The sequence below is a fragment of the Berghia stephanieae genome, chromosome 4, assembly GCF_034508935.2.
Source record: "Berghia stephanieae isolate SIO BIC M18660-M18661 chromosome 4, UCSD_Bste_1.3, whole genome shotgun sequence".
In the NCBI taxonomy this organism is placed as follows: domain Eukaryota; kingdom Metazoa; phylum Mollusca; class Gastropoda; order Nudibranchia; family Aeolidiidae; genus Berghia; species Berghia stephanieae.
The window spans coordinates 14,387,546-14,413,641 of record NC_088363.1 but is presented as its reverse complement, the minus strand read 5'-3'; the positions used below and the strand labels follow the sequence as shown (position 1 = coordinate 14,413,641).

The 26,096-nt window shown below is 37.7% G+C and overlaps 2 protein-coding genes across 3 annotated transcripts; both read left to right on the top strand.

Moving 5' to 3' along the window:
* The first annotated feature begins 2,182 nt into the window (after positions 1 to 2,182).
* LOC144971930 (uncharacterized) lies at positions 2,183 to 5,457 on the top strand. 2 transcript variants are annotated; one of them, XM_078913006.1, is made up of 5 exons: positions 2,183 to 2,675; positions 3,029 to 3,164; positions 3,800 to 3,894; positions 4,742 to 4,891; positions 5,158 to 5,457. In XM_078913006.1, exons 1-3 carry the CDS (start codon positions 2,197 to 2,199, stop codon positions 3,839 to 3,841), a joined length of 657 nt encoding a protein of 218 aa, XP_078769132.1. In that variant the 5' UTR covers positions 2,183 to 2,196; the 3' UTR covers positions 3,842 to 3,894; positions 4,742 to 4,891; positions 5,158 to 5,457. The 2 variants fall into 2 exon arrangements, with proteins under 2 accessions (XP_078769132.1, XP_078769133.1); XM_078913007.1 differs by lacking the exons at positions 4,742 to 4,891; positions 5,158 to 5,457 and adding an exon at positions 4,220 to 4,292.
* Positions 5,458 to 8,382: 2,925 nt separating this feature from the next.
* Positions 8,383 to 14,947, top strand: LOC144971620 (uncharacterized). Its single transcript, XM_078912694.1, has 5 exons — positions 8,383 to 8,440; positions 9,571 to 9,821; positions 10,677 to 10,818; positions 11,624 to 11,693; positions 14,931 to 14,947. Exons 2-5 carry the CDS (start codon positions 9,574 to 9,576, stop codon positions 14,945 to 14,947), a joined length of 477 nt encoding a protein of 158 aa, XP_078768820.1. The 5' UTR covers positions 8,383 to 8,440; positions 9,571 to 9,573.
* The last annotated feature ends 11,149 nt before the right edge of the window (positions 14,948 to 26,096 follow it).

Below are 26,096 nucleotides of genomic sequence, written 5' to 3'. Positions count from 1 at the left end.
AACCCCTTACTTCATTTGGCGCCCTCAACGATATCACCATACGACACTGCCACCAGAAAGAAGGACACCATCTTTCTATTCCTCTTATTATTTTTATTTTAAAATATAACAAAATAAATGAGCACCGACGGAACGGCTCTGGCGACTTTGTCCGAGCTCTTTACTTTTAAAATTATTACTCTCCATAGCGGAAATGCGTCCTACAAATAGATACCGCTATCCCTCTACGACACTGCCACCATTTGAACCGATAAAGCCACGTTCAAGAACTATACTGCCAAAAATCAAATACGCCATGCCACGAGTAAAAAAACTGTTTTGCACTAAAGTGCCCGAGCCCTGTCCGAAGGGGTTCGCTTTTTGAAACAATTCCTTCTTTACGTAGCGGAAATACGCACGACCAATAACGTTAAAGTCGTGGACATCCCCCCACCCCCCTTCCTTCATTTGGCGCCCTCAACGATATCACCCCTACGACACTGCCACCAGAAAGAAAGACACCATCTTCTGTCTTTCTTACATTTTTCTGGTCTTTGAGCAGGTTTACTGGATATTTTGGCTATAATAATAATAATAATAATAATAATAATAATAATAATAATAATAATAATAATAATAATAATAATAATAAGGTCCTGGGTACGATTCTCGCTCGGCGCATAGTTGATGTAATGAACTGACAAACCAACCGGTAGCCATTGTATTGTTCAAGGGATGCAACTCGAGAATATAACATAGGGTGTACACATACCAAGGATTAATTCCCTTTACAAGTTTATATCAACACATCGACTACTACAGTTGTGTCTTAGAAAAAAGGCTATGCACCTGTCTTTCTTACATTTTTCTGGTCATTTCTCGGAAAAAATAATGTCATAGTGTGAGCTGTGTGACGGTAAAGGAGTAAACATTTCTTTTTAAAAAAAACTAATAATCACACGGCTTTATATTATTCAAATATCTATGTTTATTCTTTTTAATTAAACAGATAAAAGTGTGCTATATTTCACAAAGACTTTGTCTGCAATAAACCCGGAGAAGTGCCCCAATAATTACATCAGAGAAGACAAGGTCTTAAAAGGCGTAAGTAATTTATGAGTTTGGCTTTGTTTCCTTAGTCTACATAATACAAAAATTACGGAGTAAAGGATCGGCTTCTACTGGGAGATAATTTGGAAATTTCGGGGGGGGGGGGGGGGGGGGGGGGGGGGGGGGGGGGGGGGGGGGGTTGTCTCAGTAAAGAAATGTAAAGAGATTTATCTAATTGTTAAGTTACATCAGAGTAAAAATATACATCCCCTCCCACTCCCCACTCATGTAGATTAATTCTCGTCTGGTAAAATACATTTTCTTTTTCTTTTCTTTCTTATTTTCCCCCCAGATATATGTGACGGCCAGGAATAAATTTACTGTAGACGAACTTCAGATGGCCTTCCATTATTTAGGAGCCTATAGAAGGAAGACGACGGTGGATCCATGTCTAATAAGATCACTCAGGACAGCCTTCCAGAGTTTCAAAGAACTTTTGCCAGGATTAAAGATAAAACTTTATCAGATAAAATGCGAGCATGGCCTGAGGACAAAGACCTTATTTTCGAATAGCCTATAAAGTCCATTTCTTTTCTTTTATTATGACAACAAACCAACGTTGAACTGCATCTCACTCCCTGGGAACATATAGTCGGCCGTGGAAGAAAGTTTCGTCAAACAGCTCATATATATTTATATATTGCTGGAATATTTAAATTGACGTTAAGTTCATTTATTTTGCTGAAATTCCAAACAAATGATATACTAATTGTAATTCTTTGTAAATTGGCGGGGTGGTAAACGCTTTATAAAGGCTGTCTAAAAAAATGGTTCATATGAAATGTTCAGTTCATCAATAATTACATCAGAGAAGACAAGGTCTTAAAAGGCGTAAGTAATTTATGAGTTTGGTTTTGTTTCCTTAGTCTAGATAACACAAAAATTACGGAGTAAAGAATCGGCTTCTACTGGGAGATAATTTGGAAAGTTCGGGGGGGGGGGGGGGGTGTCTCTATAAAGAAATGAGATTTTTCTAATTCTTAAGTTCCTTCACAGTAACAAAATACCTCCCTCCATTCCCCACTCATGTAGATTAATTCTCGGCTAGTGCAAATACATATTCTTTTTCTTTTCTTTCTTATTTTCCCCCAGATATATGTGACGGCCATGAATAAGTTTACTATAGACGAACCTCAGATGGCCTTCCATTATTTAGGAGCCTGTAGAAGGAAGACGACGGTGGATCCAAGTCTTATAAGATCACTCAGCACAGCCTTCCCAGAGTTTCAAAGAACTTTTGCCAAGATTAAAGATAAAACTTTAACAGATAAAATGCGAGCAGGGCCTGAGGACAAAGACCTCAGCACAGACCTCCCAACAAAAGACTTGTTGAAAAGCCTGACGGACGATTCCACATGGGCTGACACCTCCAGAGTTCGAGACACATTAATGACTGTTCTCGCTATAGGCAGCATGTCCCGTCTTGGAGCCTTGCGAAACTTGTCTGTTGATGAGTTTCAGGCGGCTCGCGAGACTGACCAAAATCATGATCTGTATCGAGCAGAAGTAAACCAGCACAAAACCATGAAGACATATGGTCCAGCGGGCATTTATTTCACACCTACCCTAAAAGCCCACATTGAAAGGTAACAGTGTGATACTATTATTATTATTATTATTATTATTATTATTATTATTATTATTATTATTATTATTATTATTATTATTATTATTATTATATTATTATTATTATTATTACTATTATTATTTATATAATGTTAATACTTGAAGATAATCGTCAATAGAATTGGGTGTTTTGCACGTCCCCCCCCCCCCCCCCCCTAAAAAAACCCCACGAAAAATAAAACAACAAAAAACAAAACAAAACAAAAAAGCAAAAGAAACCAACACAAAGCAGAACACAGAGCAGAACACAGAAATACTTATTCTGTTTATTTTTGATTTTTATGTGTGTTTTTTTCTTCTATTCTTGTTTCAGCAGATGGAATCACCTGAAGAAGTTCAGTCGGCCATATCCGAAGCGATGCATCACAGTTTGCAGGTACACAGGGAATCGTATGCGGCCAAAACTCACGACAAAACTATATATAGAGGATTGCAAGCCATTGGAGCAGGTACAGTGATGTGAAAAAAGTTGGGGCGAGGGTCTTTCTTACATTTTTCTGGTCTTTGAGCTGGTTTACTGGATATTTTGGCTATAATAATAATGATAATAATAATAATAATAATATATAATAATAATAATAATAATAATAATAATAATAATAATAATAATATAATAATGATAATGATAACAATAATAATAATAATAATAATAATAATAATAATAATAATAATAATAATAATAATAATAATAATAATAATAATAATAATAATAAGAATGATAATAATAACGTCCTGGGTACGATTCTCGCTCGGCCCATAGTTGATGTAATGAACTGACAAACCAACAGGTAACCATTGTGTTGTTCAAGGGATGCATCTCGAGAAAATAACATAGGGTGTACAAATACCAAGGATTAATTCGCTTTACAAGTTTATATCAACAGTTCGACTACTACAGTTGTGTCTTAGAAAAAAGGCTATGCACCTGTCTTTCTTACATTTTTCTGGTCATTTCTCGGAAAAAAATAATGTCATAGTGTTAGCTGTGGGACGGTAAATGAGTAAGCATTTCTTTTAAAAAAGCTAATAATCACACGGCTTTAGATTATTCAAATATCTATGTTTATTCTTTTAAATTAAACAGATACAAGTGTGCTATATTTCACAAAGACTTTGTCTGCAATAAACCCGGAGACGTGCCCCAATAATTGCATCAGAGAAGACAAGGTCTTAAAAGGCGTAAGTAATTTATGAGTTTGGCTTTGTTTCCTCTGTCTACGTAATACAAAAATTACCGAGTAAAGGATCGGCTTCTACTGGGAGATAATTTGGAAAGCTCGGGGGGGGGGGTGGTGTGGTGGTGGTTTGGTGGTGTGGGGGGGTTTGGGTGGTGTGTGGTGGTTGGGGGGGGGGATCTCTATAAAGACATGTAAAGAAATTTATAGAATTCTTAAGTTACTTCACAGTAACAAAATACCTCCCCTCCCACTCCCCACTCATGTAGATTAATTCTCGGCTAGTACAAATACATTATCTTTTTCTTTTCTTTCTTATTTTCCCCCAGATATATGTGACGGCCAGGAATAAATTTATTAAGGACGAACTTCAGATCCACCGTCGTCTTCCTTCTATAGGCTCTAAATAATGGAAGGCCAAGTCTTATAAGATCACTCAGGACAGCCTTCCCAGAGTTTCACAGAACCTTTGCCAAGATTAAAGATAAAACTTAACAGATAAAATGCGAGCATGGCCTGAGGACAAAGACCTTATTTTCTAAAAGCCTCCACAGTCCATTCCTTTTCTTTTATTATGACAACAAACCAACGTTGAACTGCATCTCACTCCCTGGGAACATAGAGTCGGCTATGGAAGAAAGTTTCGTCAAACAGCTCATATCTATTTATATGTTGCTGGAAAATTTAAATTAAAGTTAAGTTCATTTATTTTGCTGAAATTCCAAACAAATGGTATACTAATTGTAATTCTTTGTAAATTGGCGGGGTGGTAAACGCTTTATAAAGGCTGTCTAAAAAAAAAGGTTCATATGAAATATGTACTGAAGTTCATCTATATCTTTTTATTCCAGTACAATGCTTGCAAAGTGAAGAGTTAAGATTGGACGAGCCCAGCACGTCAAGAGCATATTTTGAGCCACCCATCGTGACCGACTTTGTCTGCAATAAACCCGGAGAAGTACCCCAATAATAACACCAGAGAAGACAAGGTCTCAAAAGGCGTAAGTAATTTATGAGTTTGGTTTTGTTTCCTTAGTGTACCTAATATAAAAATTACCGAGTAAAGGATCGGCTTCCACTGGGAGATAATTTGGAAAGTTCGGGTGGGGGGGGGGGGGGTCTCTCTAAGGAGATGTAAAGAGATTTATCTAATTCTTAAGTTACATCGAGTAACAAAATACCTCCCCTCCCACTCCCCACTCATGTAGATTAATTCTCTTCTAGTACAAATACATTTCTTTTTCTTTTCTTTCTTATTTTCCCCCAGATATATGTGACGGCCAGGAATAAATTTACTAAGACGAACTTCAGATGGCCTTCCATTATTTAGGAGCCTATAGAAGGAAGACGACGGTGGATCCATGTCTTATAAGATCACTCAGGACAGCCTTCCCAGAGTTTCACAGAACCTTTGCCAAGATTAAAGATAAAACTTTAACAATAAAATGCGAGCATGGCCAGAGGACAAAGACCTTATTTTCTAAAAGCCTCCACAGTCCATTTCTTTTCTTTTATTATGACAACAAACCAACGTTGAACTGCATCTCACTCCCTGGGAACATATAGTCGGCCGTGAAGAAAGTTTCGTGAAACAGCTCATATATATTTATATATTGCCTGAAATTCCAAAAAAAAATGGTATACTAATTGTAATTCTTTTAATAATAAACTTTGAATTTTATTGTAAATTCTGTCTCGTTTTCACAGAGGAGGAAGAAGAAGAAGAAGAAGAAGAAGAAGAAGAAAGAAGAAAGAAGAGAAGAAGAAGAAGAAGAAGAAAGATGAGATGAAGAAGAAGAAGAAGAAGAAGAAGAAGAGAAGAAGAAGAAGAAGAAGAAGAGAAGAAGAAGAAGAAAAAAAAGAAGAGAGAGAAGAAGAAGAAGAAGAAGAAGAAGAAGAAGAAGAAGAAAGGCTATGTGGTCTAGTGGTATGACACTCGCTTTCCTGGGTTCGAAGCCTTGCTCGGCGCATAATTGTGTCCTTGGAATAGACTGTTTACTCACATTATTCACCGTACTCAGGTGTAAAATGGATGCCTGACAGTTAACAACGTTGTCCCTGTCCGAAAAATTGTAATATCGCCTAACAGGCGTCATGTCTCGTCCTACGTGCTAAGTATTGTTGTTGGACAGGGACCCCTTGTAAAGCGTTTTGAGCACGTTTAGTGGATATTGCGCTGTATGAAAGCTCATTATTTTATTATGTTTATTAAACTAAGAAGAATAGAAAGATGGTGTCTTTCTTTCTGGTGACAGAGTCGTAGGGGGCGCCATATAAAGGAAGGGAGGTGGGGGAATGTCCACGTCTTTAACGTCATTGGTCGTGCGCATTTCCGCTACGTAAAGAAGGAATTATTTCAAAAAGCGACCACCATCGGACAGGGCTCGGACACTTTAGTGCAAAACAGTTTTTTTTACTCGTGGCATGGCGGATTTGATTTTCGGCAGTATAGTTCTTGAACATGGCTTTGTCCGTTCCAATGGTGGCAGTGCCGTAGAGGGATTGCGGTATCTATTTGTAGGACGCATTTCCGCTATGGAGAGTAATAATTTTAAATATAATGAGCTCGGACAAGAGTCGCCAGAGCCGTTTCGTCGGTGCTCATTCATTTTGTTATATTTATTATAATAATAATAATAAGAAGAAGAGGAATAGGAAGATGGTGTCCTTCTTTCTGGTGGCAGTGTCGTAGGGTGATATCGTTGAGGGCGCCAAATGAAGGAAGGGGGGGGGGGGAGCGGGGGGGGGGGGGTGGGTGTCAACGTCTTTAACGTCATTAGTCGTGCGCATTTCAGGTTCGTAAAGCAGGATGGCATGCCGGATTTGATTTCCGGCAGTATAGTTCTGGAACCTGGCATTGTCCGTTCCAATGGTGGCAGTGTCCTTTGAGGGATAGCGGTATCTATTTGTAGGACGCATTTCCGCTATGGAGAGTAATAATTTTAAAAGTAAAGAGCTCGGACAAGAGTCTCCAGAGCCGTTCCGTCGGTGCTCATTCAATTTGTTATATTTATTATAATAATAATAAGAAGAAGAGGAATAGGAAGATGGTGTCTTTCTTTCTGGTGGCAGTGTCGTAGGGTGATATCGTTGAGGGCGCCAAATGAAGGAAGGGGGGTGGGGGGATGTCCACGACTTTAACGTTATTGGTCGTGCGTATTTCCGCTACGTAAAGAAGGAATTGTTTCAAAAAGCGAACCCCTTCGGACAGGGCTCGGGCACTTTAGTGCAAAACAGTTTTTTTACTCGTGGCATGGCGTATTTGATTTTTGGCAGTATAGTTCTTGAACGTGGCTTTATCGGTTCAAATGGTGGCAGTGTCGTAGAGGGATAGCGGTATCTATTTGTAGGACGCATTTCCGCTATGGAGAGTAATAATTTTAAAAGTAAAGAGCTCGGACAAAGTCGCCAGAGCCGTTCCGTCGGTGCTCATTTATTTTGTTATATTTTAAAATAAAAATAATAAGAGGAATATAAAGATGGTGTCCTTCTTTCTGGTGGCAGTGTCGTATGGTGATATCGTTGAGGGCGCCAAATGAAGTAAGGGGGTTGGGGGGGGGGGGGGGTGTCAGCGTCTTTAACGTCATTGGTCGTGCGCATTTCCGCTTCGTAAAGAAGGATGGCATGACGGATTTGATTTCCGGCAGTATAGTTCTGGAACGCGATTTTTTCTGTTCCAATGGTGGCAGTGTCGTAGACTGATAGCGGTATCTATTTGTAGGACGCATTTCCGCTATGGAGAGTAATAATTTTAAATATAATGAGCTCGGACAAGAGTCGCCAGAGCCGTTTCGTCGGTGCTCATTCATTTTGTTATATTTATTATAATAATAATAATAAGAAGAAGAAGAGGAATAGGAAGATGGTGTCCTTCTTTCTGGTGGCAGTGTCGTAGGGTGATATCGTTGAGGGCGCCAAATGAAGGAAGGGGGTGGGTGTCAACGTCTTTAACGTCATTAGTCGTGCGCATTTCAGCTTCGTAAAGCAGGATGGCATGCCGGATTTGATTTCCGGCAGTATAGTTCTGGAACCTGGCATTGTCCGTTCCAATGGTGGCAGTGTCGTAGAGGGATAGCGGTATCTATTTGTAGGACGCATTTCCGCTATGGAGAGTAATAATTTTAAAAGTAAAGAGCTCGGACAAGAGTCTCCAGAGCTGTTCCGTCGGTGGTCATTCAATTTGTTATATTTATTATAATAATAATAAGAAGAAGAAGAAGAGGAATAGGAAGATGGTGTCTTTCTTTCTGGTGGCAGTGTCGTAGGGTGATATCGTTGAGGGCGCCAAATGAAGTAAGGGGGGTGGGGGGATGTCCACGACTTTAACGTTATTGGTCGTGCGTATTTCCGCTACGTAAAGAAGGAATTACTCAATTTGCGCACGCCATTATCGGGTCCCGTTACTAAGGAAAAACGATTTCTTTGTACCATAGCTCCGCCCACTTCCGGTTTGTCATGCGCGATTTCTAATCTTCGTCCTTTCCATCGGTGCCCGATAACAAAATAAGACGGATAATCTTCTCCCCAATCGTCGCCAAATCAAACACAAGGTAAGAATATTTAAATTGTATTGACAGTGATATGTATTTAATATTTCAATGTAGTGATATGTTAAGTTTGATTATGTTATTGGGTTATAAGTATAAATTTTGAATTTAACTGATAAATCTTGTTAGAACTGACCCCCCTCTGTTGTTGATTTTTTGGTTTATGTCGGCCATCTTGTTTAGTCGATTGTTGTGCAAGTCGAACAAAAGGAAAGGGAAAGAACATTTTAAAAAAGCATTGATAAGGTGAAATTATGTAACTTGTATTTAGGTTTAAGGATGCGGCTCCCTACTCTCTATTGGGAAGATGTTTGCCTGATTGATAATTTAGATACTTCGTGTCCAGGTGAATGAATTTGAATCGACACTGCCATTACTTTGCCATTACACACTCGAGTCTAGGTACTGTTGTTAGTAAGAGTAAGAGGGGCAGGCATTAGATGTCGATCAAACTCAAATGGAGTGACGTGTTGGGCACGTTGTGCAAGCTAGGTATCACTCCGATACATTCACTCGCCTTGATGGTAAACGAATTCTGATAATTGACCATGGTGCCATCTAAAAGTCGATAGCCGTAGGGAGGTCAAGTCAGTACAGCTTCATTTTTTTTTTCTTAAACTGTCTTCTTTCAAAACTCACAGTGAAAAAAATAATTTGTCGGTACGCTGTGATTATCCCCAGCCCAGACACAAATTTGAAACTCCGCTCTTTTAAACAATTATCCACATTCCAGAATATGGAATGTTTCGGAATGCACATAGAAATGAGGAAAGTTAATAAGATATCAATAAAAACATAAAATTAACCTACATTAAATCAGTTGTTACTACATATACACAATATGCGTCCACTTCGAAGTGGGGGTCATAACAAAGAATATATAATTTATATAGACCCATGGAATCAAAGTTTGTCTTGGTTTTTTATAGCTTGAAATGTTCTTGCTACCCTTTTGATAGATAGTTCGTCTTTAAGTTCTCATGATGTGGTCTGGCTGCACAGGAATGATTGGATAGCTAGGTCATTTTGATCTGATTGAAAGAATTGTGGGTTAAGCTTTTACCTGCAAATGGTAGAAATGTGACAGAATTTTGTGTAGCTGTTTCATTCACATCAATTCTTTTCATCCGCAGATCATGGCTTCTACTTCTAATTTAGCCTCAAACAGGATTAAGTTCAAGGAGCCCAGGGACCTTGCCTTATTAAGGGAGTGTGTTGGTCAAAGAGTTTTTGACCAAGTCAACGGGGCCGGATGGAAGAGGGTAGCGACTGCCCTGATTCAATCAACCGACTTCCCCCCCAATCTGACCCCGAGGGCCTGTAGGGATCGGGTCAATTTCCTTTTGTCGACTCACAAAAAGACGGACACCCTCAATAGGTCAAGGTGAGAAAATATATTCAACAAGGAATTGATTCTAACATTGGATTAATAGTCTGCAACTTCTTTGTTATTATTATTATTATTATTATTATTATTATTATTATTATTATTATTATTATTATTATTATTATTATTATTATTATTATGATTACTACTACTACTACTACTATTATTATTGGTATTATCATTATTATTATTTTCACTTTTTACTCTTCTTGTCAAGCATACAAGGCGTTGCAGCTTAAGGTTTTATCTTGAGACCAAGATAATTCAGCTGTGGGGCTCTTGGGATTTATGGTGTTAGTTCAACTTATCTGCATCTCATCTTCTCTCTTTAGCGTTAATCACTATATGTTGTGCTGCATTTGTTGATGTTTTGATAGTTTGTGACACACCGGTGTAAATGATGCTGAAAATTTGCAACAATATTTAATGTGGATTAAATTTAATGACTGCAATATAATTTTTAAGTGCACTAAATCCAATTTGATGTTTCTGATCTGATCATTTATTTATTTTTTGCCCCTCCGATTAAATCCTAGTTTGACGTGGTGGGTCCCATTTGAAATTTACAGTGGATGACAGATATATCAACATTGTCAGGACCGTGGCAATTTGTCGATATAAGTGTCATGTCGATAAGGGAAAAGGAAATAAATAATATTAAGGGATAACAAGGGAAGTCAGTCTTGATGATGTGGCCTTTAAAAAGCCTAATTGTGAAATTTATGACGGTTCACTTTGTTTGACTTTAAGACTTCTGTCTCAAATATAAGCATGATGTCAGTACATCCGCTCTACACTGTAGGCCTACTTCATTTTGATGGCTTGTCATACTTTTGAACTTTTGTTTCTTAGGTCCGGTATTGATGAGGAATACTCTGAAAAGGAGCAGTTGCTGGATGATCTGCTGGCTCTTAAAGTGGAGATGGAGGCGCAGATGCAAGCTCCACCGGCACCGGCCACAGAGAGGGATGCTGGCCATTTAGTTCGTCAGCAGGTAAGTTCTTCCATAGCACATTTTAGGCCTTTTAGATTGATTGTGTCGTTTTATAATTAAATAAAAAATTATTTTTTTAAATTGAGCTTTTATATAGCGCAATATCCACTAAACGTGCTCCAAGCGCTTTACAAGGGGTCCTTGGCCAACAGCAACATTTAACATTAAGGACGGGACATTACACCTGTTAGGCGATATTACAATTTTTTTCGGACAGAGACAACGCTGTTAATGGCCAGGCACACCTGAGTGAGGTGAGAGAATGTGGGTCAACAGCCTTCTCCAAGGACTCAACTATGAGCCGAATGAGGCTCGAACGCAGGACCTTCCGATCCAAAAGCGAGTGTGATAACACAATACCAAGATGCATTCTCAGGATTGTAAAATATATGCTTCATTTCCTGACACCTTTTAGACAAAACAGTCTGGCATATGTTGTACGTGTTAGTATAATAAAATGGGTGCAGATTGTGGTCTGTGAAATGCCTGTTAGCATATATCTCTCTATATAAAATAAACTTGAGCTTATTTAAAGCACAAATTCCACTAATCATATTCAAAGCGCCGTTTTGCTAATTTCAGAATTATGTCTTTTTTCTTTGACCAACTCTTGTAACAACCAAAGTGGAATATTTCAGATTTATTTTCAAAATACCTATATATATATATATATATATATATATATATATATATATATATATATATATATATATATATATATATATATATATGAAAATCTAAATATTGTATCGAGTCATAGTATTGAATATTAATAAAATTAACAATTATTCATATTTTTTTTCAGGCAATGGAAGGAGTGCTTGTGGCGTCAGAAGAGTCAAATGTTTCAGAATCTGTTCCACAAGGTAAAAGAGGTAAGTTTTATATATTATATGTAAATCAAGTGCTATTTTTTACATTTTTTCCCTCCAAAGGGGTACCAATGTAATTAAAGTTTGAAATTTTTTCATTGTAAAATTGATACCTCGTAATCTCTCTCTCTTTCTCTCTCTCTCTCTCTCTCTCTCTCTCTCTCTCTCTCTCTCTCTCTCTCTCTCTATTATATATATATATATATATATATATATATATATATATATACACACAGTAGAATTACTTTAAACCGTAATTTTGGGGACCTTCTGAACCATTTCGGTTTAAAGACATTTTGGTTTAAAGCAAGTTCCCGTTTTGTGATGTTTTTTAAGGGTAGTAACTATTTAATAAATTTGATCATTTAATCGTATCATGAGTTTCCCCTTAAATGTAGTTGTTGAATAAATGCCGTCTTCGTAACCATTTTAAAAATTATTATTTTTTAATTTTATTACTTTTTTTTTGTGTGTGTGTGTTTTCAACATATTTTTGGGGGTTTTCGTTTTCAATTCAAAATTGCTGAAAGAGTCGAGTCGGGATGCCGTGTATTTTACATATCTCCGCCTTGATCAACTTTTTTTTTCATCGACTTCACATAGTATTTTGAATTTAAACTCCAACGTGTAAGAGCAGTGCTTTCTTTTAGACATCTTTTAGTAAAATGTGAAGCTAAAATAAGATCGAAAGTTCTTGTGCGATAATTGATAATGAATGTTGCGCAGCTACTCAGAGGTGAAGTGAAATCGAAATGAAAAGGCACGTCAATGCTAAGCTGTCTACTACACATCTCTCTTTTGTTGAAAAGCCAGTAGGTTCAAAGGCCTAATTACATAGAACCCCCCCCCCCCTCTCACACACATTCGATCAAAGTGGAAATGAAATGGCATGTCAATGGTAAGTTGTCTACCACCCCCCTCCTTATTGCCGTGTTGAAAATCCAGTCATTTCCAAAGCATCAACACACGAGCGAGAACATCTCGCTTGCGTGGTTCTACACCCCAACTCCCCCTCTTTCCTCATTTTTCGCCTGCCAGTCACCTGTTGTCTTCCTTTTCCAGTCTGCGATCTTGGTGCTGGCCAAACCCAAGTGCAGTGATTGAAGTGTTTGCCTACCCCCCACCCCTCACCCTCATCTTATACTTATGCTCTTTGTTTATTATCGCCGGGCATTATTACATGTGGCCACCTTCCCGAATTTTTAAAGGCAAATAGAGAGAGAAAAGGGGAAGGTGCTCTCAAGTTGTTTCGGTTTAAAGAAAGTCCTTCTTTGAAGTATTTCGGTTCATCATAAGAATTAGTACAAAGATAATGAAGAAACTAGTACAATTTATTAAATTCTTTGCGGTTTAAGGTTTTTTCCGGTTTAAAGTAATTCTACTATATATATATATATATATATATATATATATATATATATATATATATATATATATATATATATATATATATATATTGCAATGGTTATTAAAAACTAGTTGTAGAAACAGATTTGGAGTGGAGAGGATGGAATACAATCCGATTTGTATATGTGTCAATCGGAAGGTGAAAATTTTGGATTTGCATTTTATTTTATTTCTGAAAGAATGTGCTCCCAGGGCATTTTAATATTTGTTTGAGGTAGATCGGGTGATTTTTCATTAATTTCTTGTCAGATATCTGTCCCCGCAATTTATTTGCCATCGAAAATGGTAAAATTTGCCAAAACTTTTCCGCTAGTATTACAGAAATCAAACAATTAAAACAACATGTACGGTAAAAAATTGACTCAAATAGGGATTTTGTAGAATATTGATGTCACAGCATGTCAACATGAATTTATTTATATTTTGAATGGTTTGAAATAATAATAATAATAATAGCCATAGTAAGTAAGTAAGTAAAAAAAAAGAAGTAATTAAAATATTTTATTAACTATTTTATTTAGCTTCTTAAATTTTGGGAAATCAGAGTGAACAATTGCATAAAAATTTCATAATTTGAAAAACTAATTAAGGAGAGGGAAAAAATAACTATTCACAAGGAAGGAGAAACAAAATCCATTTTCCAATGTGGGCACATTAAATTTGTATTCTCTACTTACTACTTTTGAGCATTATTATTATTGCCTTATATTTCAATATAGGCCTGATGGGTTTTTGAATGAAAAACATGGGGGAAAAAAGGCGAAAAACAAATCTTGGGATCTCCAATATCCTAGGCTAGGCCATAGAGGTGGGAGGCTAGGCCTAGACATGTTTGTCCGTTATTTAGTGCCAATTTTGGATGCTAGCACTGTCTTTTCACAATTTTTCATAGCTTTTGTTGTTTTTCTTTAAACAAAGAAACGTAAATTTAGCCTAAAAATGGCGAAAATTGCGGCTTTTTGCTGAAATAAAAATTTGCGGCCAAGGGTGAAATTTGTGGCCATGAAAAACTGCGGGGACAGAGACATATGGGAAAGGTAGTCAGCAACTTTTCTCAAAATTCATACTTGTTCAACTTGACTAGCTATTAAAAATATTTAGAAGTGAAATTAAGCTTTGATATTTCCCGAAGATGTACAAAAAGGGTTTGACCTAACTAAATTTGGCAATTTCTCAGTTCAGACCTTTTCGCCATCAGACTATGTCATTCACAGTAACATATAATGATCTTGTTGTGCGTGTTAAAATTCGTTTGTTATGTAGGTAAAAGGGGATGAAGTGAGGAGGCTTTATGATTGTCAGAACATGTCAGACTGCAATCTTGCTGTCATTCTACATTGAAATTTGTTTTAATGGAATTGTATATTTTTAATGTCGCATTAGGAATACTAAATTAACCACGAGGCGTAAAATGTATCTTCAATATATATATGTTAGGAAGCATAATGTCTTAATTTTACTTTGATTACAGCCAATTCTCAATAATTTGGTTTGTCTGATATGGCAGTTTTTCGCAAAGATAAAATTCAGATTTTACAAGCTAAAAGCAGCAACATTTGTGATTAATTTTCCTAAAAACCCATAATTATTTCATGAAAGAGAGGAGCATTTGTTTGCTTTTGTGGGTTTCACAGCGCTTGCAACAAATATACGGGCATATCAGCACCGGTAAAAAGGAAGAAAATGAGATCGTAAAATAGAAGCTCCTCTTCATTAATTATCTTTCACATTCTACACTAACTATCAAATTGTAAGGAAAATATTGGTCTTTTTAAAAATTATTATTCATGTTGTTTTTTTTTGTTTTTTTTTTGTTTGCTCTCCAATCCTTAGGGCCACAGCAAGTCTAAGAAGGGTGGGGAAAAGGCCAAATAAATATATGTAAAAGAGGAGTTATCAAATACAGCCTATCATCATTGACTACAGTAGTTATTGCAACATCTGAAGGGGATGGGGGGGGGGGAATACAACTTTATATATTAGGTAACTCAATGAGAGTTAAAATCAGTCTGTTATCCAGATAAAAGGGGATGGTTTTGCAATAAGATCTAATGATAGGTATGACACTTGTTCAGACTGGAAATGTTATGGCGTGAAATGAGTACGTGGGAATTAACAGCTTTGTCTGAAAAAAAATTGTAATATGTCTCGTCCTACTTGTTAAGTATTGGTGTTGGCTCGGGATAGACCATTTGTAAAGTGCTTGAGACGTTTAGAGGATATTGCATATCGCCCTGTATAATTGGTCCAGTTTTCTTTAAAAACTTTTAATAAGAAATTATGTTAAAATATCTGGAAATCCAGACAGATGAACCAAAAGGTTTGATACAAATTACAAATAGACTCTTTGACTTTAAAAATGGGACTGATTAAGTTCACACAAATCAGGCCCATCTTGGATGGAACAGTGACCTCCCTGTACCAGCGTGTTCCTCAAAACCCAAATTGAGTCTCGCTCTTATCGGTGCATATTTCAGGTCTTAGCTTTTTACTCACATCATCTCAATGTACTCCGGTGTAAAATGAGTACTTACGTGGTCATTAATGGCATTGTCTCTGTAAGGAAAAAAAATATGTTAAATTGTCTAATAGTAATAGGCGCCATGTCTCGTCCTACATGGGACGTGTTGCTGTTAGCTAGACACTCGTAAAGTGCTTTGAGCATGTCTAGTGCGCCATAAAAATGCTTGTGTTTCTGTAGAAACTGAAATGGGGCTGTATGGCTCTGAATTAGGTACTTTTAAAAATTTTTTTCACTTTACTGGAAAATGGGTCTAATTCAGGTGGAGCGGAATACACCTTGCAAAATTCACACTTTTCTTTTGACTGTTTAGAAGACAGCAGAATGGTTAGATCTATGGCTCTTATGTTAGTTCACAGGCAGAGAAAATAAGGAGGTTAATTTACAATCAATTATTGCTAATTTCCTGCATGAGTTGTGCAGAACGCCTAAAACGTATTATTATATACAACTCTAGGCATGTAACAAATTAGAGAGCAGGCACTGGGGTTGCTTAAGCCAATTACTGAAAACAAGATTGCTTATTTTAAATGTAAATGACATGCTTATTTTAAATGTAAAATGTACCTATCTGTTAAATAATCAAAATCCCTATAGTTCTAATAAGCAGTCATTGATATAACTTTACAATAAGCAATTTATTCCAGTAAGTGGCCTAAATAAACAAGTTGACGGTAATTAAATTGAAATAAGCTAGTGTTTTTATGCACATCCGTTGACGGTGTATCTTAACGGATCGTTTTTATACACCTCCGTCACGCATACGCATACCATCCAATTTCATCAGCGATATTGTGTTTCTGTATTTGGGCATGGCGAAAGATATATTGTGACATTTGTAGGATGTTTTTGTCAATAAATTTATATAAAAATAATAATCTAAAAAATCGAAATATAAAACCAGAAAATAGAAGTTGCATTGAAAGTAAAATAATGTTTTAGAAAGACTTTATTATTAATGTGATCAACAGTCAGATGGCTCCGTAGCGCAGTGGACAAGTTGTCAGACTCTAACCTTGAAAGTACTGGGTTCGATTCCCATTGTAGACATTTTTTTAAAGTTTAATTTATTGAGAATGACATCATTTTTGTTTTTTTCTTCTTTTTTTAAAATGTATTTTTTCAAAAAAAATTATGATGTTGAAAAAAACTTCGATTTTAATTTTCTAAAATTATTTATTATTTAGATCAATACTTGTGTATCATGTTTCTTTTTAACTTAGATTTTTTAAAATTATTGTTGTTATTCTTTGATTTTTTTATCATTTAATAAACGTACATCGGTAATCACTTAGCAGCGTGCTAAACTATAATCGAAAACTATTTAGAACCTATTTAAACCTCATGGGCGTATGCAGCAACATTTTCGTTAATTAACCATCACCTCCCAACGGAGGTGCATAAAAACGCCAACTTGAAATAAATGAAAATGATTACGAAATGCTGATTTACCTTGGAATGTCGCCTTTCTTGAAACGAAAATAATGCCAACACTCTTCCTCCGTCAAGTTGTCCAAATTAAACCCTCTGAAAAAAAACAAAACATAATACATTACAAAAGTTATGTGTAATAAAAGTATGGTCTGTTTAGAATGCAAATACAAAATTATCAATGTCAGTTTTATATGAACCCCAAGTGATTACCCTCTTACTCTTAGGAAGAAATAAACGGAATTGTCCTTTTCTTTTTAATGAAAATAATCTGCATAGGTATTTTATTATTTTTCTCGATTAAGTCTTAATAAATAATGTGTTATATATTAACAGAAGAAAATAATAAGTATTTAATAGGAACATTTCAAGATTCCTACCTGGTGAATTTCTCTTTCAAGTCCCTGTCTTCGAAGCAGTTAATTAACATCTGTCACATCATCATCGTCCAGGCTGTCTAAAAATATTGCCAGTAGCTCAGGGGATACTTTGTCGAACATAGTTTTTCAAATCTAATTGACCGCTCGACAAACAAATGATAGAATTAAAAATAACGAGTTAAACGGATCGCCGATTCATACACTAGTCAGCCTCGATCTAAAACAATAACTTATTGACCAATTGAAATCTATTTCTCCTACACACTACACACTGCTGGAATTGGAATGGGATGCGCTCAGTGACTTCTTATCATCAGTAGACAATGGATGCGCTCGTTACCAGGAAAAGTGAGTGAGTCATCGATTGAGTAAGCGGCACGCTTGGCTGGCTCACCGCAAAGTGTTGACCAGAACGAACGATAAATACGACCATAAACTGAGTGGGCGGGTCAATGACCACTCGCCTAATCGTTCGTCGCCGTAATCGTCGCGTGGGCGCAATTTGTCTATTGTTTCAAAAAGCGAACCCCTTCGGACAGGGCTCGGGCACTTTAGTGCAAAACAGTTTTTTTTACTCGTGGCATGGCGTATTTGATTTTTGGCAGTATAGTTCTTGAACGTGGCTTTATCGGTTCCAATGGTGGCAGTGTCGTAGAGGGATAGCGGTATCTATTTATAGGACGCATTTCCGCTATGGAGAGTAATAATTTTAAAAGTAAAGAGCTCGGACAAAGCCGCCAGAGCCGTTCCGTCGGTGCTCATTTATTTTAAAATAAAAATAATAAGAGGATTAGAAAGATGGTGTCCTTCTTTCTGGTAACAGTGTCGTATGGTGATATCGTTGAGGGCGCCAAATGAAGGAAGGGGGTTGGGGGGGGGGGGGGTGTCAGCGTCTTTAACGTCATTGGTCGTGCGCATTTCCGCTTCGTAAAGAAGGATGGCATGACGGATTTGATTTCCGGCAGTATAGTTCTGGAACGCGATTTTTTCCGTTCCAATGGTGGCAGTGTCGTAGACTGATAGCGGTATCTATTTGTAGGACGCATTTCCGCTATGGAGAGTAATAATTTTAAATATAATGGGCTCGGACAAGAGTCGCCAGAGCCGTTCCGTCGGTACTCGTTCATATCGTTATATTTATTATAATAATAACAAGAAGAAGAAGAGGAATAGGAAGATGGTGTCTTTCTTTCTGGTGGCAGTGTCATAGGGTGATATCGTTGAGGGCGCCAAATGAAGGAAGGGGGTGGGGGGGGGTGTCAGCGTCTTTAACGTCATTGGTCGTGCGCATTTCCGCTTCGTAAAGAAGGATGGCATGACGGATTTGATTTCCGGCAGTATAGTTCTGGAACCTGGCATTGTCCGTTCCAATGGTGGCAGTGTCGTAGAGGGATAGCGGTATCTATTTGTAGGACGCATTTCCGCTATGGAGAGTAATAATTTTAAAAGTAAAGAGCTCGGACAAGAGTCTCCAGAGCCGTTCCGTCGGTGGTCATTCAATTTGTTATATTTATTATAATAATAATAATAATAAGAAGAAGAGGAATAGGAAGATGGTGTCTTTCTCTCTGGTGGCAGTGTCGTAGGGTGATATCGTTGAGGGCGCCAAATGAAGGAAGGGGGGTGGGGGGATGTCCACGACTTTAACGTTATTGGTCGTGCGTATTTCCGCTACGTAAAGAAGGAATTGTTTCAAAAAGCGAACCCCTTCGGACAGGGCTCGGGCACTTTAGTGCAAAACAGTTTTTTTTACTCGTGGCATGGCGTATTTGATTTTTGGCAGTATAGGTCTTGAACGTGGCTATATCGGTTCCAATGGTGGCAGTGTCGTAGAGGGATAGCGGTATCTATTTGTAGGACGCATTTCCGCTATGGAGAGTAATAATTTTAAAAGTAAAGAGCTCGGACAAAGTCGCCAGAGCCGTTCCGTCGGTGCTCATTCATTTTGTTATATTTATTATAATAATAATAATAAGAAGAAGAGGAATAGGAAGATGGTGTCTTTCTTTCTGGTGGCAGTGTCATAGGGTGATATCGTTGAGGGCGCCAAATGAAGGAAGAGGGGAGCGGGGGGAGGGGGGGAATGTCAGCGTCTTTAACATCATTGGTCGTGCGCATTTCCGCTTCGTAAAGAAGGATGACATGCCGGATTTGATTTCCGGCAGTATTGTTCTCGAAGCGGCATTGTCCGTTCCAATGGTGGCAGTGTCGTAGACGGATAGCGGTATCTATTTGTAGGACGCATTTCCGCTATGGAGAGTAATAATTTTAAATATAATGAGCTCGGACAAGAGTCGCCAGAGCCGTTCCGTCGGTGCTCATTCATTTCGTTATATTTATTATAATAATAATAAGAAGAAGAGGAATAGGAAGATGGTGTCCTTCTTTCTGGTGGCAGTGTCGTAGGGTGATATCGTTGAGGGCGCCAAATGAAGGAAAGGGGGAAGCGGGGGGGGGGGGGGGGGGGGGTCAACGTGTTTAACGTCATTAGTCGTGCGCATTTCAGCTTCGTAAAGCAGGATGGCATGCCGGGTTTGATTTCCGGCAGTATAGTTTTGGAACCTGGCATTGTCCGTTCCCATGGTGGCAGTGTCGTAGAGGGATAGCGGTATCTATTTGTAGGACGCATTTCCGCTATGGAGAGTAATAATTTTAAATATAATGAGCTCGGACAAGAGTCGCCAGAGCCATTCCGTCGGTGCTCATTCATTTTGTTATATTTATTATAATAATAATAATAAGAAGAAGAGGAATAGGAAGATGGTGTCTTTCTTTCTGGTGGCAGTGTCGTAGGCTGATATCGTTGAGGGCGCAAAATGAAGGAAGGGGGTTGGGGGGATGTCCACGACTTTAACGTTATTGGTCGTGCGTATTTCCGCTACGTAAAGAAGGAATTGTTTCAAAAAGCGATCCCCTCGGACAGGGCTCTGACACTTTAGTGCAAAACAGTTTTTTTACTCGCGGCATGGCGGATTTGACTTCCGTCAGTATATTTTTTGAACCTGGCTTTGTCGGTTCCAATGGTGGCAATGTCGTAGAGGGATAGCGGTATCTATTTATAGGACGCATTTCTGCTATGGAGAGTAATAATTTTAAAAATAAAGTGCTCGGACAAAGTCGCCAGAGCCGATGGGATCTCAATATAACGCGGGGACCCATCGTATTCATTATTATTACAGACGAGTAGAGGGAACGCTAAAGCATGACAAAGAATTTCATTAATAAAAGTCTCTCCCATTCTGGTGTGTGTGTGTGTGTGTGTGTGTGTGTGTGTGTGTGTGTGTATTTTTTATTTCATTGATACTAATGGGGAAAGTACCCTGGTTACCGGGGTTAGGGTTAGGGTTAGGGTTAGGGTTAGGGTTAGGGTTAGGGTTAGGGTTAGGGTTAGGGCCGACTGAACTTCTTCAGGTGATTCCCTCTGCTGAAACAAGAATAGAAGAAAAAAACACACATAAAAATCAAAAATAAACAGAATAAGTATTTCTGTGTTTTGCTCTGTGTTCTGCTTTGTGTTGGTTTCTTTTGCTTTTTTGTTTTGTTTTGTTTTTTGTTGTTTTATTTTTCGTGGGGTTTTTTTAGGGGGGGGGATGTTGTTCTTTGTTTTTTCCTTGTCTTTTCTTTTTTTTTTTAACCGTCTATTCGGGATTCTGATTAAAAAAGAAAAATAATACATAAATAAATATAGAACAGATAGAAACAATTATATGCTAGACATATTAACAACGCTTTCAAACATTGAATACTTACTGCAAAGGCCACGCTTTTTCTCATTTCAGTCGCCGAGATTTTGGTTAGGCGTCTAAAAATGATTCCAGCATGGCTTGATGTCAGCTGACGGCCGGACGACGTGCAAAACACCCAATTCTATTGACGATTATCTTCAAGTATTAACATTATATAAATAATAATAGTAATAATAATAATAATAATAATAATAATAATAATAATAATAATAATAATAATAATAATAATAATAATAATAATAATAATAATAATAATAATAATAATAGTATCACACTGTTACCTTTCAATGTGGGCTTTTAGGGTAGGTGTGAAATAAATGCCCGCTGGACCATATGTCTTCATGGTTTTATGCTGGTTTACTTCTGCTCGATACAGATCATTATTTTGGTCAGTCTCGCGAGCCGCCTGAAACTCATCAACAGACAAGTTTCGCAAGGCTCCAAGACGGGACATGCTGCCTATAGCGAGAACAGTCATTAATGTGTCCCGAACTCTGGAGGTGTCAGCCCATGTGGAATCGTCCGTCAGGCTGTTCAACAAGTCTTTTGTTAGAAGGTCTGTGCTGAGGTCTTTGTCCTCAGGCCATGCTCGCATTTTATCTGTTAAAGTTTTATCTTTAATCTTGGCAAAGGTTCTGTGAAACTCTGGGAAGGCTGTGCTGAGTGATCTTATAAGACTTGGATCCACCGTCGTATTCCTTCTACAGGCTCCTAAATAATGGAAGGCCATCTGAGGTTCGTCTATAGTAAATTTATTCCTGGCCGTCACATATATCTGGGGGAAAATAAGAAAGAAAAGAAAAAGAATATGTATTTGCACTAGCCGAGAATTAATCTACATGAGTGGGGAATGGGAGGGGAGGTATTTTGTTACAGTGAAGTAACTTAAGAATTAGATAAATCTCTTTACATTTCTTTATAGAGACACCCCCCCCCCCCGAACTTTCCAAATTATCTCCCAGTAGAAGCCGATTCTTTACTCCGTAATTTTTGTATTATCTAGACTAAGGAAACAAAACCAAACTCATAAATTACTTACGCCTTTTAAGACCTTGTCTTCTCTGATGTAATTATTGATGAACTGAACATTTCATATGAACCATTTTTTTAGACAGCCTTTATAAAGCGTCTACCACCCCGCCAATTTACAAAGAATTACAATTAGTATACCATCTGTTTGGAATTTCAGCAAAATAAATGAACTTAACTTCAATTTAAATTTTCCAGCAATATATAAATATATATGAGCTGTTTGACGAAACTTTCTTCCACGGCCGACAATATGTTCCCAGGGAGTGAGATGCAGTTCAACGTTGGTTTGTTGTCATAATAAAAGAAAAGAAATGGACTGTATAGGCTATTCGAAAATAAGGTCTTTGTCCTCAGGCCATGCTCGCATTTTATCTGATAAAGTTTTATCTTTAATCTTGGCAAAAGTTCTTTGAAACTCTGGGAAGGCTGTCCTGAGTGATCTTATTAGACATGGATCCACCGTCGTCTTCCTTCTATAGGCTCCTAAATAATGGAAGGCCATCTGAAGTTCGTCTATAGTAAATTTATTCCTGGCCGTAACATATATCTGGGGGAAAATAAGAAAGAAAAGAAAAAGAAAATGTATTTTACCAGACGAGAATTAATCTACATGAGTGGGGAGTGGGAGGGGAGGTATTTTTTTACTCTGATGTAACTTAAGAATTAGATAAATCTCTTTACATTTCTTTACTGAGACAACCCCCCCCCCCCCCGCCCCCGAACTTTCCAAATTATCTCCCAGTAGAAGCCGATCCTTTACTCCGTAATGTTTGTATTATGTAGACTAAGGAAACAAAACCAAACTCATAAATTACTTACGGGAGATTATTGACACAAACAACTATATTCAACTTGCAAGCGGTCATACAAACAACCATGGCCACAAAATAGATCATGTCATTACAGACATTGAACATTTTCTCTCTTCACCTGTCTCAAATATTGATAAATTAATCTCTGACCATCATTTAATTGTGTTTTGCGTTTTATTTCCAATGAAGCACGAAGTAAAAAAGATGATAACATCTCGTAATTTGAAGAATATAAACATGAACATTTTTAAACAAGAACTTGACCATAACGTTAAAAATAAACATGATGCGAATGGTCTCCACGAGTCAATTGTTGGTACGGTGGACAAGCATGCTCCCTTAACAACTAGAGCAGTAAAAGTGAGACGTCAAGCACCCTGGTATAATACCGAAATAAAATTGAATGGATTAGCCAGGAGGCGGGCAGAAAGAAAATGGCTCAAGTCCAGAGATGCTGTCGATAAGAAGCGATACATCGCGGCTAGAAATGGTGCAAAAGCCGTCAATTTCAGGGCCAAAAAGAAATTCTATGAAGAAAGCCTCAAAAACGTGGGACGTTCGAGACAATTCTTTGCCTTGACCAAGGAACTGCTGGGACAACAGACGCAACCAGCTCTCCCATCTTTAATCGATCGTGCAGATCTACCAACTCGCTTTGGTCAATATTTTAAAGAAAAAACGGATACCATCAGGAAAGAACTCTCGTCTGAATCGATCCATACAACATTTGACACGTTTCATGGTGATTCATTAACACATTTTTCAAAGATTACTGAAGCTGACTTATGTGATTGCATTATGTCGTCTCCAACTAAAAGTTGTGATTTAGACCCCTTAAATACTGCCATTTAAAAAAAAATGCATTGATGTAATTTTAACAACATTTACATGTAGTTAATAATTCGTTGCAGTCAGGTGCTGTACCAGACATTTACAAAGTTGCTCATGTCAAACCCCTTTTGAAAAAACCTGATCTCGATAAAGAGAACTTAAAAAACTATCGCCCTGTCTCTAATCTTCCTTTTCTCTCTAAGATCTTAGAAAAGCTTGTTTTGAAACAATTACTGTCTCATCTTAAAAATAATTGTCTTGAAGAAAAATTTCAGTCTGCTTATAGGCAACATCATTCGACGGAAACCGCACTTGTTAGGGTTGTTAATGATCTCCTCTCTGTTATAGACAATGGTTCATGTTCTTTGCTGAATTTGCTTGACCTATCGTCTGCTTTTGATACTATTGATCACAATCTTCTTCTCAAACGTCTTGAAATTACTTATGGCGTGTCTGGTGCAGCGCTTGATTGGTTTAGGTCATATTTGTTTAATCGTAAACAGATTATTACGGTGGATGAATATAGATCGGAGGAAATCTTTCTTGATTGTGGGGTTCCCAGGGTTCAGTACTTGGACCCGTTCTTTTTGTTTTGTACGTTGGCCCTCTGTCTAAAATCATCAGAAGTTTTGGTCTGTCTTACCATCAATAGGCTGATGATACGCAATTGTACTGCGTTTCCAATACGAGAAATTTACAAGAAGTATCAGCCAATAGTAAAAATTGTATCCAAAGTGTTAAGAAATGGATGAATGAGAACAGACTGAAACTGAATGATGATAAGACGGAGGTGCTGTATGTGGGGAACAGGAAGTGGAAAAGTGAAACAGATTTGAAGTTGGGGGATGCCTCTATTCAAATTGTTGAAAAGTGAAAAACCTTGGCACATTCTTAGACTCTGGACTGTCGATGGAGCATCAGGTTAATAATTTGGTTAGATCTCTCTTTTTCCAAACTAAAAAAGATTGCTTCCATTAGACGGTTCATATCTGAGGATGTGACCAAGCACCTGGTTGTGTCCCTCGTACTATCGAAATTGGATTATTGTAATGCTCTGTTGTTTGGCGTTTCGCAATACAATCTGAAACGTCTTCAGATTGTCCAAAATAGCGCTGCCAGACTAGTATTCATGAAGCGTAGGTGCGACTCTGCCGGACCTCTACTTCATGACCTGCATTGGCTGCCTGTTGGGAAAAGAATTAAAATCAAAGCTTGTGTTTTAGTGTATCGTTGTCTTGAAGGTACTGCCCCTTCCTACCTTTCAGAACTAATTGAAAGATATTCAAAACCCCGCCCCTTACGTTCGGCCAGTGATTCCACAAAATAGTTGTCCCTCGAATTCGGAAAAATGCTGGAATGAGATCCTTTTCTCATTTCGGACCCTCTATTTGGAACGCCTTACCGCAGAGCATTCGTGAAAAAGAATCTTTGTCTATTTTTAAACGTTCGCTTAAAACATATTTGTTTCGATTTTAGTAGATGGTATGAGAAGCAAGATAGGTTTGGTTTGTGTTGTGTGTTGTGTTGTGTGTGTGTGTATGTGTGTGTGTGTGTGTGTGTGTGTGTGCTTGTGGGTGTGAATGAGTATGTTTCATCCAAAGTAATTTGTAATTTAAGCGCTTAGAGTCTGGTGTCTCGGAGTTATAGCGCTATATAAGTTTTCAGCATTATTATTATTATTATTATTATTATTATTATTTATTGAGGGAGAAATAAAATTAAAATGCAGTTGGCGAATGAAGAATAGCGCTTCGCAGAAGCCTTTTGGGGGACAAAAAAAAACACAAAAAAAAAAACAACAAAACCTGTTGGCGAATTGCGCTCAACAGAAGCCTATTGAGGGAGAAATAAAATTAAAATGCAGTTGGCGAATGAAGAATCGCGCTTCGCAGAAGCCTTTTGGGGGACAAAAAAAAAACAAAAAAAAAAACAACAAAACCTGTTGGCGAATTGCGCTCAACAGAAGCCTATTGAGGGAGAAATAAAATTAAAATGCAGTTGGCGAATGAAGAATAGCGCTTCGCAGAAGCCTTTGGGGGACAAAAAAACACAAAAAAAACAACAAAACCTGTTGGCGAATTGCGCTCAACATAAGCCTATTGAGGGACAAAAAGAAATGCGCGGAATGCCGATAGTTGCGCAGCGAGCGAATGTTAGAAAATGCTCTTGGCGTACTACAGATGCCTGTTTGGGGACAAAAAAAAAGAGAAAAAAGTACCTCTGGACGGAGGAGAAAAAAATATATT